Source organism: Nerophis ophidion, linkage group LG23 (assembly GCF_033978795.1).
Source record: "Nerophis ophidion isolate RoL-2023_Sa linkage group LG23, RoL_Noph_v1.0, whole genome shotgun sequence".
Taxonomy (NCBI): domain Eukaryota; kingdom Metazoa; phylum Chordata; class Actinopteri; order Syngnathiformes; family Syngnathidae; genus Nerophis; species Nerophis ophidion.
This window is the reverse complement of record NC_084633.1, coordinates 7,763,552-7,779,640: the sequence shown is the minus strand read 5'-3', so window position 1 is coordinate 7,779,640 and position 16,089 is coordinate 7,763,552. Positions and strand designations below refer to the sequence as shown.

At 37.6% G+C, this 16,089-nt stretch overlaps 2 protein-coding genes across 14 annotated transcripts in view; one reads left to right on the top strand and one right to left on the bottom strand.

Annotated features, from left to right (window-relative positions):
* The window catches only part of cyth1a (cytohesin 1a), a 77,514-nt gene extending 73,172 nt beyond the window's left edge, over positions 1-4,342 (top strand). For 8 of the 9 annotated variants that reach the window (XM_061885128.1, XM_061885124.1, XM_061885123.1 and 5 more), the window contains 2 exons: positions 48-202; positions 3,015-4,342. In XM_061885128.1, coding sequence (XP_061741112.1) covers positions 48-202; positions 3,015-3,093 — 234 coding nt within the window. In that variant the 3' untranslated portion in view covers positions 3,094-4,342. Of the gene's footprint in view, positions 1-47; positions 207-3,014 lie in introns of those variants that run through there. The other variant, XM_061885122.1, reaches the window with a different exon arrangement.
* A 4,708-nt stretch (positions 4,343-9,050) lies between these two features.
* LOC133541624 (somatostatin receptor type 5-like) overlaps positions 9,051-16,089 on the bottom strand; it is a 35,567-nt gene continuing 28,528 nt past the window's right edge. For all 5 annotated transcript variants that reach the window (XM_061885133.1, XM_061885131.1, XM_061885132.1 and 2 more), the window contains one exon: positions 9,051-15,728. In XM_061885133.1, the coding sequence (XP_061741117.1) occupies positions 15,645-15,728 (84 nt within the window). In that variant the 3' untranslated portion in view covers positions 9,051-15,644. The remainder of the gene's footprint in view (positions 15,729-16,089) is intronic.

The following is a 16,089-nucleotide window of genomic DNA, read 5'->3' as shown; positions in this document are numbered from 1 at the left end:
GGTAAACAAGGTTTAATAACGATTAAATCTTCCCTTCTTTTTTACAGAACTGTTTTGAGCTTTTCATTCCTGACAACAAGGACCAGGTGATAAAGGCGTGCAAGACGGAGGCTGACGGGCGCGTTGTGGAGGGAAATCACACCTTCTACCGTATATCTGCACCCTCCACTGAGGAAAAGGATGAATGGATGAACAGCATTAAGTAAGTGCCGAGCTGCCACATTGGATTTAGTTTGAAACACTGTTAGGCGATTTTATTCGGAAAATCGATCGTCCCAGAAAAGTTTTGTGTACGTGGTGTCATGATAATATTGACTATGGATCACGAGGTTTCAAGGCTTTTGAAGTACATGCGAAACGCCAAAAACATATGAAACAACTTGAGGCAAGGAAAACAAACTTTTCACTAGCTGGTACTTTTGGATGTCAACCGAAAGTGAGCAAACCTTACGGACTTCATCCTTTGTTTGCATCAACAACTGGCGTAGACATGGAGAGGAAAGATCTACCCAAACAACCCACTTCAGTTGCAGACAGGGTAGTTAATAATGAGGTAAGCTAAAAATATTTGCTTGGGAAATAACCATTTTTGTTTTGAATTTTAACCAATTATTGCTTTGCGAAATATAAATGGGTTTTTCTAAAGATAAAAAGCCACGTGAAAATATATTTTGAAATTACAGAAATTCAAAGAGTCGCATTATTGATTCCAGTTAACAATTTATTTGAAATAAATTTGCATATATTACTATTTTGTAATATTAAGTTCTTATGTAGTCTCTTGAAACAATATTGTCAGTGGTTTAACAATCCTGAAGGTAAATATTTTCACACTTGTTTCATGCAATATGTCAGTCTCCTCACATTATTATTATTTCCTATTTTCAAATATGAGTAAACAATACTGAATATGTTCAATTATTTTCATAAATTTATTTCCTATTTTGGCGAAAAGAATGAAATGTTTACATTCAGTTTTTTGATATATTTATAACTAAACTTGTAGGCAATTAGGCATATACATTAAAACTGTGAATTGTTATTAGTGGTTATGTATTTTACCATTAATGCTACTTTCTGATAGCATATATCATGTAATAGTCTTAACTTTAAAATATATTTTGTATAATAATAAATCTTGGCATACCTGTTACACCACTGATAATTTTTTATACCCCATATATACAATATCTGACTGTTAGTACTGATAGAATGATTTCAAATATGAAAGGACATTTTATTTTGACTGAACCATATACAGTGATTCATTAGGATAATTGGGGTATGTATGTTCTAATAATGATGTTTTCATGTCTTTATACACTAAAATGTTTTCTTCAAATGGTGCTGTCTTTGTTAATTTTAGCATGTTAAATTGGTGAAAAACCAGGAGCTTCGGGGGGTGTTGCCCCCCTCTTTGAGACACTAGTGATTTAGGGCTATATAAGTAAACATTGATTGATTGTCCCCCCCACCAGGGCACCTTCATCCCCCAGACCTCCGGAAATTTTTTCAGTCTTTTTCATTGTGGTCAAATCACATCCCTGTTGTATGGTTATGTAAATTTAGTAGAGGTAGTGTAGTTAACATGTATATGTACCATATTTTCCGGACTATAAAAGCCGCACTTCTTTTTTTTTTTTTCTCAAAACTCAACAGTGTGCCTTATAACCTGGTGCGCCTAATGTACAGAATCATTTCTGGTTTTGCTCACCGACCTCAAAGCAATTTTATTTGGTACATGGTGTAATGATATTTACCATATTTTCCGGACTATAAAAGGCGCACTTAAAATATTTTTTTTTCTCAAAATTCGACAGTGTGACTTATAACCTGGTGCGCCTAATGTACAGAATAATTTCTGGTTTTGCTCACCGACCTCGAAGCAATTTTATTTGGTACATGGTGTAATGATAAGTGTGACCCGTAGATGCAAGTCAAACATAAGAGATACGTGGCAAGAGGTATGATGGCAATATCACTCAAATTGTCATATGTTCCATTGAAAATATAGAATATTACACATCGCGCTCAAAAATCTACCAAAATGTTTTTAGTATGACTTGGTGGATTGTCGGCGCATTAAACATACAAGTATTATTATGGTGTGTGTATAAGGTAAGACATGTTATCTGGCGTTTTGTTAACATGCAAAACCAACTTTTCTTATCTTCTGGTACCTGCTGATCTGTATTTGGAATCTTCATAATTCCTAAAAAATTGCGCGGGTCCGCCTTTGTAGTCCGTATCGACACCGTAGTCGATAGGCGTCTACTTGTCAGGGGACATTCCTCTTCTGCTGTTGCCAATTATAATATAAAGTAGCATAAAGTTATTACTTATATCTGTCAGTAAACTCGCCATGAAAATGCTAAAACATACCGTTGTAGTGTGTTAAATTATTCACCCAAGGAACTTTAGTTATTAGAGAGTTCCGGTCGGACGGTTTTTCACGGGACACATTTCCAGACTTGTTGTTGTTTCTGGGTGAGGAGATGCTGCTCCGTTGTTGATTTAACTAAAGTCTGAATGTTATTAAAACAGTTAGCTCCATCTTTGGACACTTCTTCCACTCCCGTCCTTCACGCTACACCGCTACAACAAAGATGACGGGGAGAAGATGCTGCCGAAGGTGAGCCACATAAATAGGATTGCCCACAATACGGCGCATCTGGAAGCGACTGTCAGAAAGCGGCTGGAAGATGATCTGTAGAACTTAATCTATATGTAGACCACAAAGAAGTGTTCTCCATTTCGAAAAAATAAAATAAAATATGAATCCTTAATGTGCGCCTTTTGTATGAAAACAGATCGGAAATGGAGCATTCATCGGCAGTGCGCCTTATAATCCGGTGTGCCCGGAAAGTACGGTATTTCACGCTGAAAAAGTAAAAAATGTCAAGTGAAAAACATATATTAGTAACGTGTTTACCACAAGTTTTGACATTTTTTTGGTCATTGGGAGGAAATAAGGGGGGATTTTTAAACAAGGTGATTATTGTTTGTGCCCACAGAGCTGCCATCAGCAGGGACCCCTTTTATGAGATGTTGGCTGCCAGGAAGAAAAAGGTGTCGTCCATGAAGAGGCATTAAGAGCTGCTCGCTGCCACCCTGAATGTTGCACTTGAAAAGAGCAGGTGGGGGCTTTGCAGACATGCCACGTCTGGACCCAGATCAGCCTTAGATATCTTTCAGGGGTTTTGCTCACATAGCAAGTTGGCTTTTTTGGACTCTGCTGGCCAGGAAACCAAGAGGCATGCTGGCTCTCCTAGATGAGAGTCGAGGGGGGTCGAAGCGACCTCTGACCCCCTGGCTCAAACCAATCAGCCCCAGCGAGGTGTGTGTCACTCAGCATCAAAACCCCTGTCAGATTTCTAAAATGGTACACAACCAACGCAGGCCCTGCACCACCCAGCACATTGAACTCAGCAGGTCTGAAAGTGTGTGGCAACTAAATACTCTCATAAAGAAAAGGAATAACTTTTCCATAAGGCTTTACTAGATAACTTTTTCATGCTTCAAAGTCTTTTCTCCTGTTTGCTTTTGTAAAAACAAAGTTCCTGGCTGTCAGGGAGAAAGCAAGTGACGAGGAGTTACTATTGAGTTATTTTGTAAGAGACCAATACAAAATATATTAGGTTTTCTCGCTCCTTGCATGACTGAAAGATGTTTTTGAGGAAAACGTCTGGGCTGGTTCTTGATGATCATTTCCTGGGCTTCCTCAAAAGGGAAAAGTGTCAAAACTCAATCTAGCCAGTTTTGCATCAGTTTCTCCCTAGTTTATACTGCCTGGTGCTCTTATCAACATGAAAATAAATGCTGCTGGTTAGCGACAGTACTTCACTTTGTAGACGGTTACCTTTTATAATGGTAAAAAAAAGTCCCATATCATAATTCCGGGATGTTCTTTGGCTGTCTCAGTGCATCTGTGCTACAGTTTATTAATCCTCAAGCTTTAAAAACGCCACCAGTAGATGTTACTGTAAGGTTGTCCTTGTCTCAGGATCCAAAGTGTTGATGTGAAATGTTCTTTTCTTCTCAATGTGCAAGCCAAAACACTGAGAAATGGTATCTCAAAATAAATGCACCAAGGTGCAGTTTAATCTCATTACTAGTGCCTGATATTTGCTCTCTTGTCTCTTCCACTCCGCTCCTGCCAGTGCACTAATGCCGAGAGAATGAAAACTCATATTGCTAGACAGTATTGGTTTATTTATCAAAAGTTGTACATACTTAAAATGTATAGTGACTGTGCCGTTTTTGTTTTTTTTGTTTAAAATGTTTATTCTATTTCTATTGTTTACATTTATTCATGACATAAATAAAACAAATCGGCCTTAAACGCTGCCTGGATGTGTTTGGTGATTGTGTCACTCGTTTCCTTTTCAAGCCAGGAGATAGCAGTTTTGGGGCAGTATTGCTCGGTTGGTAGAGTGGCCGTGCTTGCAACTTGAGGGTTCCAGGTTCGATCCCCGCTTCTGCCATCCTAGTCACTGCCATTGTGTCCTTGGGCAAGACAACTTTACCCACCGGCTCCCAGTGCCACCCACACTGGTTTTAAATGTAACTTAGACCTTGAGTCACTAGAGAAAAGCGCTATATAAATATCATTCACTTCACTTCCCTATAGCAGTAGTTCTCAACCTTTTTTCAGTCATGTACCCCCTGTGAACCCATCCATTTTCTACGGCTTATTCCCTTTTGGGGTCGCGGGGGGCGCTGGCGCCTATCTCAGCTACAATCGGGCGGAAGGCGGGGTACACCCTGGACAAGTCGCCATCTCATCGCAGGGCCAACACAGATACAGACAACATTCACACTCACATTCACACACTAGGGCCAATTTAGTGTTGCCAATCAACCTATCCCCAGGTGAACATTTTTTTAATTCAAATACCCCCTAATCAGAGCAAAGCATTTTTGGTTGAAAAAAGATGAAGTAAAATACAGCACCATGTCATCAGTTTCTGATTTATTAAATAATATAACTGTGCAAAATATTGCTCATTTGTATTGGTCTTTCTTGAACTATTTGGAAAAAAAGATATACAAATAACTTAAAAACTTGTTGAAAAATAAACAATTGATTCAATTATAAATAAAGATTTCTACACATAGAAGTAATCATTAACTTAAAGTGCCCTTTTTGGGGATTGTAATAGAGATCCATCTGGATTCATGAACCTAATTCTAAACATTTCTTCACAAAAAAGAAATCTTTACATCAATATTTATGGAACATGTCCACAAAAAATGTAGCTGTCAACACTGAATATTGCATTGTCTCATTTCTTTTCACAGTTTATGAACTTACATTTATATTTTGTTGAAGTATTATTCAAGAAATATATTTATAAAGGATTTTTAATTGTTGCTTTTTTTAGAATATTTGAAAAAAAAAATTTTACTCACCCTTTGGCATACCTTCAAGTACCCCCATTTTTGTCCTTGTCCCTATAGGACAAGGACTAAAATAAGTGGCAGTTTGGCCCGCATGACAGATTTGTATGTTCACAATAATTGTGAACTAAAATTGTGTCTTTCAACAACTTTGAAGTACAATATTACCCTAATTTAATTCAGAAGTTAATACACTGAAGCCTGATTTTGTTTTCTGTCCCTCTTATTTACATCAGAAATCCCACCTGAATTTGGAACTGAAATTTAACGATAGCCAATCAGGATGCTAGCTGCTTGAAGAAGCCGGAAGCGCACCGCTGAAAGTAAAAGTAATTAAGATTTATTAAAGCATAGGGGCAGAATTCAACACCCAAGGTAAGACTAACTTGTTATCTCTTGCCTTCTCCACGAGCACGTTTTTTAATCCTGTTTATTAGTCTGATTATTGTGAACATACAAATCTGTCATGCGGGCCAAACTGCCACGGACTTTTTTTAAGAAGCCGGAAGCACAACACGGAAGCGTAATTGTTTTCTTTCTCATCACGTGGTATGGAATCATAGCCAATCAGGAAACGAGATGGCTCAAAATGAGAGAAACTTTAAAAATAAAGGACCATCTCGTCGAATTGTAGCAAATTAGTGTGTTCTACACACTTTAATGTTAGGAATGGCAACGAGTTTGACTTGGAAAAAAATGACCGGATAAGCAGCCTAATTGCTGCGGCAGGACCAAACGGAATCAGAAATACTTAAAGGCCTACTGAAACCCACTAATACGGCTTTTTTAGTTCACTAAATTGCAATTTTAAATTTCCCGGGAGTTTCTTGTTGAAAACGTCGCAGAATGATGACGTGTACGCGTGACGTCACGGACTGTAAGGAAATATTAGCGCTGCGCACACACACAGAGCTAAAAGTCGTCTGCTTTAACGGCATAATTACACAGTATTTTGGACATCTGTGTTGCTGAATCTTTTGCAATTTGTTCAATTAATAATGGAGAAGTCAAAGTAGAAAGATGGAGTTGGGAAGCTTTAGCCTTTAGTCACACAAACACACGGTGATTCCATGTTTAACATTCTTGAAGGTGAAGCTTTCCTATGGATCAGAGCGGTCAAGCGAACATGGATCCCGACCAAATGTCAACCAGCAGTTTTCGGTGAGAATATTGTGGTAAAAAGTCGCCTTTTACCGGAGATCAGCTGAGCTTGTGCCGTCCATACAGCTGCCTTCGACTTCCCTCAGACACTGGCATCAAGACACCTGTGGCCACACCCCTCCGTCTATCAGGTACTATTCAACTCACTAAAACATTAGCAACACAATAGAAAGATAACAGATTTCCCAGAATGATCCTATTAAGTGTGTCTAAAAACATCTGAATCTGTCCCAATGCAATCGCCTTTTTTTTTTTTTTTTTTGTAGTCCATTGCTATCAATATCCTCAAACACGAATCTTTCACCCTCGCTCAAATTAATGGGGAAATTGTCGTTTTCTCGGTCCGAATAGCTATTTTTGTTGGAGGCTCCCATTAAAAACAATGTGAAGATCCCTCACACGGGTGACATCGTCGTCTGCGATTTCCGGTAAAGGCAAGGCTTTTCTATTAGCGACCAAAAGGTGCGAACTTTATCATGGATGTACTCTACTAAATCCTTTCAGCAAAAATATGTCAATATCGCGAAATGATCAAATTTGACACATAGAATGGACCTGCTATCCCCGTTGAAATAAGAAAATCTCATTTCAGTAGGCCTTTAATTAATCTCCGAGGGGAAATTAAGATTTTCAGCACAATCCCATTCAAGAGCAGACAAACATTACAGGGAGACAGAACAGGACCGCTGACGGGTCTGCCAACTTCTGGCGCCCCTTACAAAACAGATGAGAAACAGGTACACATGCATTTTTTTCAAAATGCATAATAACAAAAATGGTAATATTTAAAAAAGTAGTTTGATGTTGATAGTCCAACACATACTGACTGGTATACACAAGCTATGGAGATGATATCAGTAGAAAAAACTGCATTTAGTTTAGATAATAATGAGTCATATATTGGAATATGGGTGGACAATGGATGGATGGATCCATTATTTAAATTTGTTTTAACTATTAAATGAACCAAAAATATGACTTATTTTATCTTTGTGAAAATATTGGACACACTGTGTTGTCAAGCTTATGAGATGCGATGCAAGTGCTGGGTCGGGTTTGGTTTTGGAAATGGATTGGATTATTATGATATTGCTGTGTATTGTTTTGTTGGATTGATTAATAAAAAAATAAAAAATAAAAATAAAAAACTATATATATATATATATATATATATATATATATATATATATATATATATATATATATATTAGGGCTGCAAATCTTTGGGTGACCCACGATTCGATTCATTATCGATTCTTGGGGGTCGCGATTAGATTATTTATCTTTTTTTTTTTCGATTCAACGCGATTCTCGATTCAAAAACGATATTTTTCCGATTCAAAACGATTCTGTATTCATTCAATACATAGGATTTGAGCAGGATCTACCCCAGTCTGCTGACATGCCAGCAGAGTAGTAGATAGAAAAAAAAAAAGCTTTTATAATTGTAAAGGACAATGTTTTATCAACTGATTGCAATAATGTAAATTTGTTTTAACTATTAGACGAACCAAAAATATGACTTATTTTATCTTTGTGAAAACATTGGACACAGTGTGTTGTCAAGCTTATGAGATGTGCTGCAAGTGTAAGCCACTGTGACACTATTGTTTTTTTATTTTTTTATAAATGTCTAATGATAATGTCAATGAGGGATTTTTAATCATTGCTATGCTGAAATTATAACTAATATTGATACTGTTGTTGATAATATTCATTTTTGTTTCACTACCTTTGGTTTGTTCTGTGTTGTGTTTGTGTCTCCTCTCAATTGCTCTGTTTATTGCAGTTCTGAGTGTTGTTAGGTCAGGTTTGGTTTTGGAATTGGATTGCATTGTTATGGAATTGCTGTGTATTGTTTTGTTGGATTGATTAAAAAAAAAAAAAAAAGAGAATCGATTCTGAATCGCACAACGTGAGAATCGTGATTCGTATTTGAATCGATTTTTTTCCCACATCCCTTACACAAAAGAAACAGGTAAATGCTTGGAATGTCACTCCAAGCCTGGGCCCCTGGAGAGGGGGTCCAGACTGAGGCCAAGGGAAAAAAAACCCATAGCCATAGCACACATATAAGCATGTGTGTAAGAGGGAAAAAACAAAGAACACAAAGGACATTAAAGACCAGAGCTGATGCAAGCAGCCATTTCTACATATTGCTACAAAAGTAGAAAAACAAAAACACATACACTGTGGTGGCCTCTGTGGTGTTCCACGCCATCATCTGCTGGGGTGGGGGGAGCATGGCCAGACACAGGAGCATACTTGCCAACCCTCCCGATTTTCCCGGGAGACGCCGGAATTTCGGTGCCACTCCCGAAAATCTCCTTGGGGAACCATTCTCCCGAATTTCTCCCGATTTCCACCCGGACAACAATATTGTGGGACTGCTTTTAGCGTCCTCCCTCACCTGAAAAGGAGACTATTATGTATGTCTCCGTTATCCATTGGTTTATCCATAACACATAAAGTAGGCAGGCACGGAGCTATTTTTCAGCGTGTGTTTATTCCAACCGGCACGTTAATACACTGACACACAACATCCGGATTCCCATTATGCATTGCTTCAAAACTACGGCAAGTAGTAATATCCAAAAACAAAACAAAGACGAAGCAGAAAAACAAAGAAGAGACATGGCGACGACGAGTAAGAAGAAGAAGTATGCTTGCAAGTTCCAAAATGATTGGAAAAAATAAATTTAGGTTAATCCTGAACAGCTCGAAGGGGAAGGACTATGCTGCCTGCAAATTTTGTAGATCAGACTTCTCCATTGAAAACGGTGGCCGAACGGATACACTCATTCATGAACGGATTATTTCGGATGTCTGAAGGTTGGCAAGTATGCACAGGAGCGGACCCAATAAAGCAACCAAGAGAGGTGACTCCACCCTTGGCTGCCCACCAAGTCTCGGCCAGTGTCCAGTCCGCAGGGATGAGCGAGGATGGGTCTAAGGCAGGGGGCACCAGGTAGCCAGTAAGGACCAGATGAGTAGCCCGCTGGCCTGTTCAAAAAATAGCTCGAATAGCAGCACTTACCAGTGAGCTGCCTCTGTTTTTTTAATTTTATTTATTAACTAACAAGCTGGTCTCGCTTTGCTCGACATTTTTAATTCTAAGGGAGACGAAACTGAAATATAGTTTGAAAATCCAAGAAAATATTTTAAAGACTTGGTCTTCACTTGTTTATATAAATTAATTAATTTATTTTTTTTGCTTCTTATAACTTTCAGAAAGACAATTTTACAGAAAAAATACAACCTTAAAAGTGATTTTAGGATTTTTAAACAGATATACCTTTTTACCTTTTAAATTCCTTCCTCTTCTTTCTTGACAATTTAAATCAATGTTCAAGTATTTTTTTCAATTTATTGTAAAGAATAATAAATACATTTTAATTTAATAATTCATTTCAGCTTCTGTTTTTTCGACGTAGAATATTTGTGAAATATTTCTTCAAACCGATTATGATTAAAATAAAAATAAAATATTCCAGCAAATATAGAAAATCTGTAGAATCAAATTTAAATCTTATTTCAAAGTCTTTTGAATTTATTTTAAAAATGTTGTTCTGGAAAATCTAGAAGAAATAATGATTTGTCTTTGTTAGAAATATAGCTTGGTCCAATTTGTTATATTTTCTAACAAAGTGCAGATTGGATTTGAACCTATTTAAAACATGTCATCAAAATTCTAAAATTAATCTCAATCAGGAAAAATTACTAATGATGTTACATAAATTATTTTTTTAATTTTTTCAAAAATATTCAAATTAGCTAATTTTTCTCTTCATTTTTTTTTGGTTTAATTTTTAATTTTAAACAGTTGAAATTGAAGATAAAATATGTTTCAAATTTAAATGTTATTGTTTTCGTGTTTTCCCCTCTTTTAAACCGTTCAATTAAGTGTTTTTTTCATCATTTATTCTCTACAAAAAAAAAAACTTCCGTAAGAGGAAAAAAAATGTACGACGGAATGACAGACAAAAATACCCATTTTTTTATATACATAGATTTATTTGCTAAAGGTAAATTGAGAAAATTGGTTATTTCTGGCAATTTATTTAAGTGTGTATCAAACTGGTAGCCCTTCGCATTAAACAGTACCCAAGAAGTAGCTCTTGGTTTCAAAAAGGTTGGTGACCCCTGGTCTAAGGGGACCGAGGTGCCCGATACCTGCTCATTCAGCAAAGACACCGTGAAGCTTGTCTGTCCCGGCGCTCAGTGCTAGCTCTGCACCCTTGTCTCTTCATCCGCATCTCCTCCAGTCTCTCCAAACGAACTCTGGTGCGGCAGAGACCCAGCAGCTGGTCTCCATGGCCAAGAGGCTCCCAGGAGGCAGATCCAGAAGTTTACAAAAAAGCACCGCAGAAGTCATGAAAGTGCCACCCCTTGTCGCACAGTCCCAAAGGATCCCGAACCAAAAGGCAAAAAATAAAACACATGAAAACAAGAGGGACCCAAGAGCACAAAGCTCCTGCCATCAGCAGCCACTACAGTGGCGCCCTCTTTGGAAAAAAAAAAAAAACATGACATGACACAGGTTAGAAAGATAAAGCACAAGGGGCAGAATTCAAAACCCAAGGTAACACTAACTTGCTATCTATGGCTGCTTTTGCCTTTTTCATGAGCATGTTTTTTTTTTCGTGCTTATTAGTCTGATTATTTTGAACATAAAAATCTGTCATACGGCATGGCTACGGGCCAAACTGCCACGTCAACCATTTTTAGACGATGAGGGCAGGCTTTTCGCACATTATAAATATATATACTGCATGATATGAAGTCACATCGAGCTGTATACAAAGTGTTTCCCAGAGGCCGTTACCACATTTTTTATCGGCACGCTTCATATTTTAAAGTTAAAGTCCCAACAATAGTCACACACACACACACACACACACACACACACACACACACACACACACACACACACACACACACACACACACACACACACACACACACACACACATACTAGGTGTGGTGAAATTTCCCTCTGCATTTGACCCATCCCTATGTTCATCCCCTGGGAGGTGAGGGGAGCAGTAAGCGGCAACGTTGGCCGTGCTCGGGAATCATTTTGGTGATTTAACCCCCAATTCCAACCCTTGATGCTGAGTGCCAAGCAGGGAGGTAATGGGTCCCATTTTTATAGTGTTTGGTATGACTCCCCGAGTCACACCGGGGTTTGAACTCACAACCTTCCAGTCTCAGGGCGGACACTCTAACTGAGCACTAAGCAGGTCAATTTAATAAATGTATACAGTTTCTAAAATATAAATAATGATACAAAATATACAATTATACAAAATGTATAAATACATTTGAGAATATAGTGTAAAAAAAAACACCACACATTACAAAAAATGGCACAGCATGCATCTGTTGACCGACTTTGGATTTTGCTTTAGCGTTTTTAATCAACGTGGTGAATATCAAGTTGTTCCAAGTACTTCAGTTTCCAAAAAGACTGCAATCGTTTTTTTTTCTTGGTGGGTTGCAAAGGTCTTACAAATATCATGCTCCAGCTCTGTCTTCTTATTCTCTGGCGGACCAGGTACACATTCTATAGTCTTAAAAAAAAAGAAGAAAAAAAAAGAGTATGCTCATTTGAATACATTTTTTTTGTTTTTTGCTTTTATTTATTTCACAGATATTAAAGTCAAGGCCTGGGGGACAGATTTGGCCCGCCACATCACTTCATGTGGCCTGGCAATAATATGCTTCATAAAATGCTAAATATTTTCTCACTAAATATATTTGTTCTTTCCATTTTGACAGAGAAAAAAAAAACATATAATACACACTATTGCCTATATACCGTAGTTATAAACTTTAACATTACCCGAATGCAGCTGAGATAGGCTCCAGCACCCCCCATGACCCCAAAAGGGACAAGCGGTAGAAAAATGGATGGATGGATTACCATATAATGCAACACATATTATTACACATTCCAACTATTTATTTGTTCAAATTTAAATAAATACTGAAATATTTGTTTCACCTATGCTTTCAAAGCAAGATATCCATCAAATTGCACACTGTTATAAAAGACTGTAGATTTTACAGTAAAAAAACACAAAAAAACTGGCACCTTAATTGCCCAAATTTCAACGTAAAAAAATAATGGCAGCGTTTTTCCATTTACAGTTAAACAGAGTATTCACCATTTTTTTCCCCGCATTGTGTTATGTTACAGCCTTTTCAAAAGGGAGTAAATTCATTTTGTCCTCAAAATTCTACAGATAATATCTTGTAATGACAATGTGAGAAAGTATTTTTTTTTCTTTGCAATTTTATAGAAAAAAATTAAAATAAAAAAAAAAATCACATGTATACAAGTATTCACAACCTTTGCTCAATACGTTGTTGATGCACTTTTGGCAGCAATTACACCCTCAAGTCTTTTTGAAAACGATGCCAAAATCTTGGCACATTTATCTTTGGGCAGTTTCACCCATTCCTTGTTGCTTATTACTCTGCAGAACCTCTCAAGCTCCATCGGGTTGGATGGGAAGCGTTGGTCTTCACCCAGGATGTCTCTGTACATTGCTGCATTCATCTTAGTCTAGTCAGGGAGCTGACCAAGAACCCGATGGTCACTCCTCTGTGGAGATGAGAACCGTACAGAACGACAACCATCTCTGCAGAAAACCACTAATCAGGTATAGTGACTAAACGGAAGCCATTTCTTCGTAAAAAGTTTACCAAAATGCAACTTAAAGGCTCTCAGGCCATGAGAAACAAACTTCACTGGTCTGATGAGACAAATATTGAACTCTTTGGCATGAATGCCAGGCATCCTGTTTGTAGGAAGCCAGGATTCATCACCAGGCCAATACCATCCCTACAGCGAAGCATGGTGGTGGCAGCATTATGCTGTGGGGTTGTTTTTTAGCGACAGGAACAGGGAGACTAGTCACGCCTGTGGCTACAAGTCTTATGTACTTTGACATCAGAACCATGACTGACAATGTTTAATTGTACTGTCCCTGTCAAATAAATACATAAATAAATAAAGGATAGAGGGAAAGATGAATGCAGCAATGCACAGAGACATCCTGGATGAAAATCAACGCTCTATTCCACTCTGATAGAGCTTGAGAGATGCTGCAAAGAGGAATGGGCAAAACTGCCCAAAGATAGGTGTGCCAAGCTTTTGGCATCGTATCAAAAAGACTAACTTCTGCGAAAAGTTTTGAGCAAAGGCTGTTTATGCTTACACGCATGTGATTTTTTAAATTTTGCAAAATAAAAATAAATGAAAAATGACATTGTCATTATGGGGTATCGTTTTTAGAGTTTTGAGAAAAAAAACTAACATGTTTAGTCCTTTTTGGAATCAGGCAGTAACCTAAAATGTGGAAAAAGTGAAACGCTGTGAATACTTTCCGGATTCATTGTATGTTGGAAAAATGACTATATTTTATGGTAAAATTCTGAGAACGGAGCCACCATTTTTTTTTACAGAGCATGTAAAAATATTTAATAATCAAATGGACTGGCCATTATGTAATAATATCAAGCGAGTGCTTATACATGTATATTTATATTGTATTCATTGTTACAAGCAGCCCTCTGAGGGCCACAATAATTGTGGTTGGCCCTCAATGACTATAAGTTTGACATAGGGCTGGGCGATATATTGAATATACTCGATGTATCGTGGGATTGTCTCTGTGCGATATAGAAAATTATTGTAACGTGAGTATTCATTCTCACGCAGTTGCTTTTAGCTGCAGGCATTACACTACAGGCATTTCTCACTCTTGTCTCTCCTTCCCACAGAGACATAAAACAAGCGCACATTGTTACATACGTAACATACGGTCGGCCGTGCAACGTCATGCGCTCTCGCGGAGCAGAGAGGTATTGGGTAACGTTAGCTGTGGTGCTAACGGTGCGGTGTGAGTGGTAATACGAGAAGGAGAAGGTGCAAATCTGGCTACAAATTAAGGAATAATTAATTCCCAAGAGAACCAGCACGGGGTCCATCGTCTGGCGGTGGTTTGGCTTCAAGCGTGAAGATGTTGAACAGACAACCGTAATATGTCAAGTATGCGACAAAAGCGTTGCTACTTCAAGTAGCGACACTGCTAATTTGTAGCCTCATTTGAAAAGTCACCCGCTAGAGAATAAGGAGTGCTTGAAAGTCCAGATGTCAACATCTCCGTTCGGGGCTACACCCACAAAATGCCGAAACAACCATTTCCTGATCAACACCATATGAAAAAAATAGTCGACAACAAAAGGAGATAACGTCCGCAGGAACCTACCACATAGTGAAGGACATACGCTATTTGATTTCCTATAATGCAGCTCATTTTTATTTGACAGTTATTGAAATATTTTGTGTGATATCATGCACAAAAGTGCACTTTATTTGTTTTAAACTATTCTGTACAAAAAGTGCACGTTAATTTAGTGTTGTTTTGATATGTCATCATAGTGACATCATGCACAAAAGTGCACTCATAGCATGTTTTAAAAAGTCTCTGACAATCTTGCACTTTCTGTTTTGGAAATGACATGAATAGTTGTGCCACTGCTGAATAACTGTTTAATAAATACAGTTTTGATCAATTGACTTAGTTGTGATTTCCTTCTCTGCATGAAAGTTTAAAATGAACATATATTAATTATTAATGCAGTACAAACAAGAATGTTTTAGACACATAGAAACATCATACTGCTGTGATTATATGCATTAGTGTTCATTCAAGGCTAAGGCAAAATATTGAGGTATATATCGTGTATCGTGACATGGCCTAAAAGTATCGAGATATTAATAAAAGGCCATATCGCCCAGCCCTAATTTGACACTTTTGATATGTTATGTATTCATTCCTTTTATATACTCTTTAGGATCTCCAGCTAATACAATCAACAAAACCAAACTAATAGTAAGAGATCTAAGGTTATTTGAGGACTTCATACATTTTAAAACCAACATTCTTTTGTATTGACGTCTATCCATGTAGTCTGTGTGAGCAATACAAAAATATCAAACTCAAATCTATCATGGAAATGGTGTTGAAAATATACTAAGGAGTAAACTTTCACAGTTCCGCTTGTCATCCTCATTGCGTTGACTGGCCGTTTAAGATTTTTTTTATAGTTGAAGATTCATTGTCAAGGTTTCCAACATCCTTCATCTCGACATCCTAGTAACACACAAACACACACAGAGGTTACCGTTACTTTACATCTAAAGACATGCACAACAATACATACTGTAAGAGTATAGCTCATTATTTCCAAAAGTTATTTGCCGTTGTCATTATGTCGCTACCGAATGATAGCAGTTATGTCAGGCTTGTCACTGACAGTTTGGTAATGTTTTGTGTTTTACTTCCTGTCAGCGCTTTTATTTTGGCTCCTTTTCCTGCACGTCTCCCTTAGCACTTGTTTCCCTCACCTGTACCTGATTGGCAGTCTGGCACATCTGGTGGCAATTATCAATCAGGCTACTATTTATACCTGCCTTTTTTTGGGTGGTACCACTTTTTGTAACAGTTTATATAA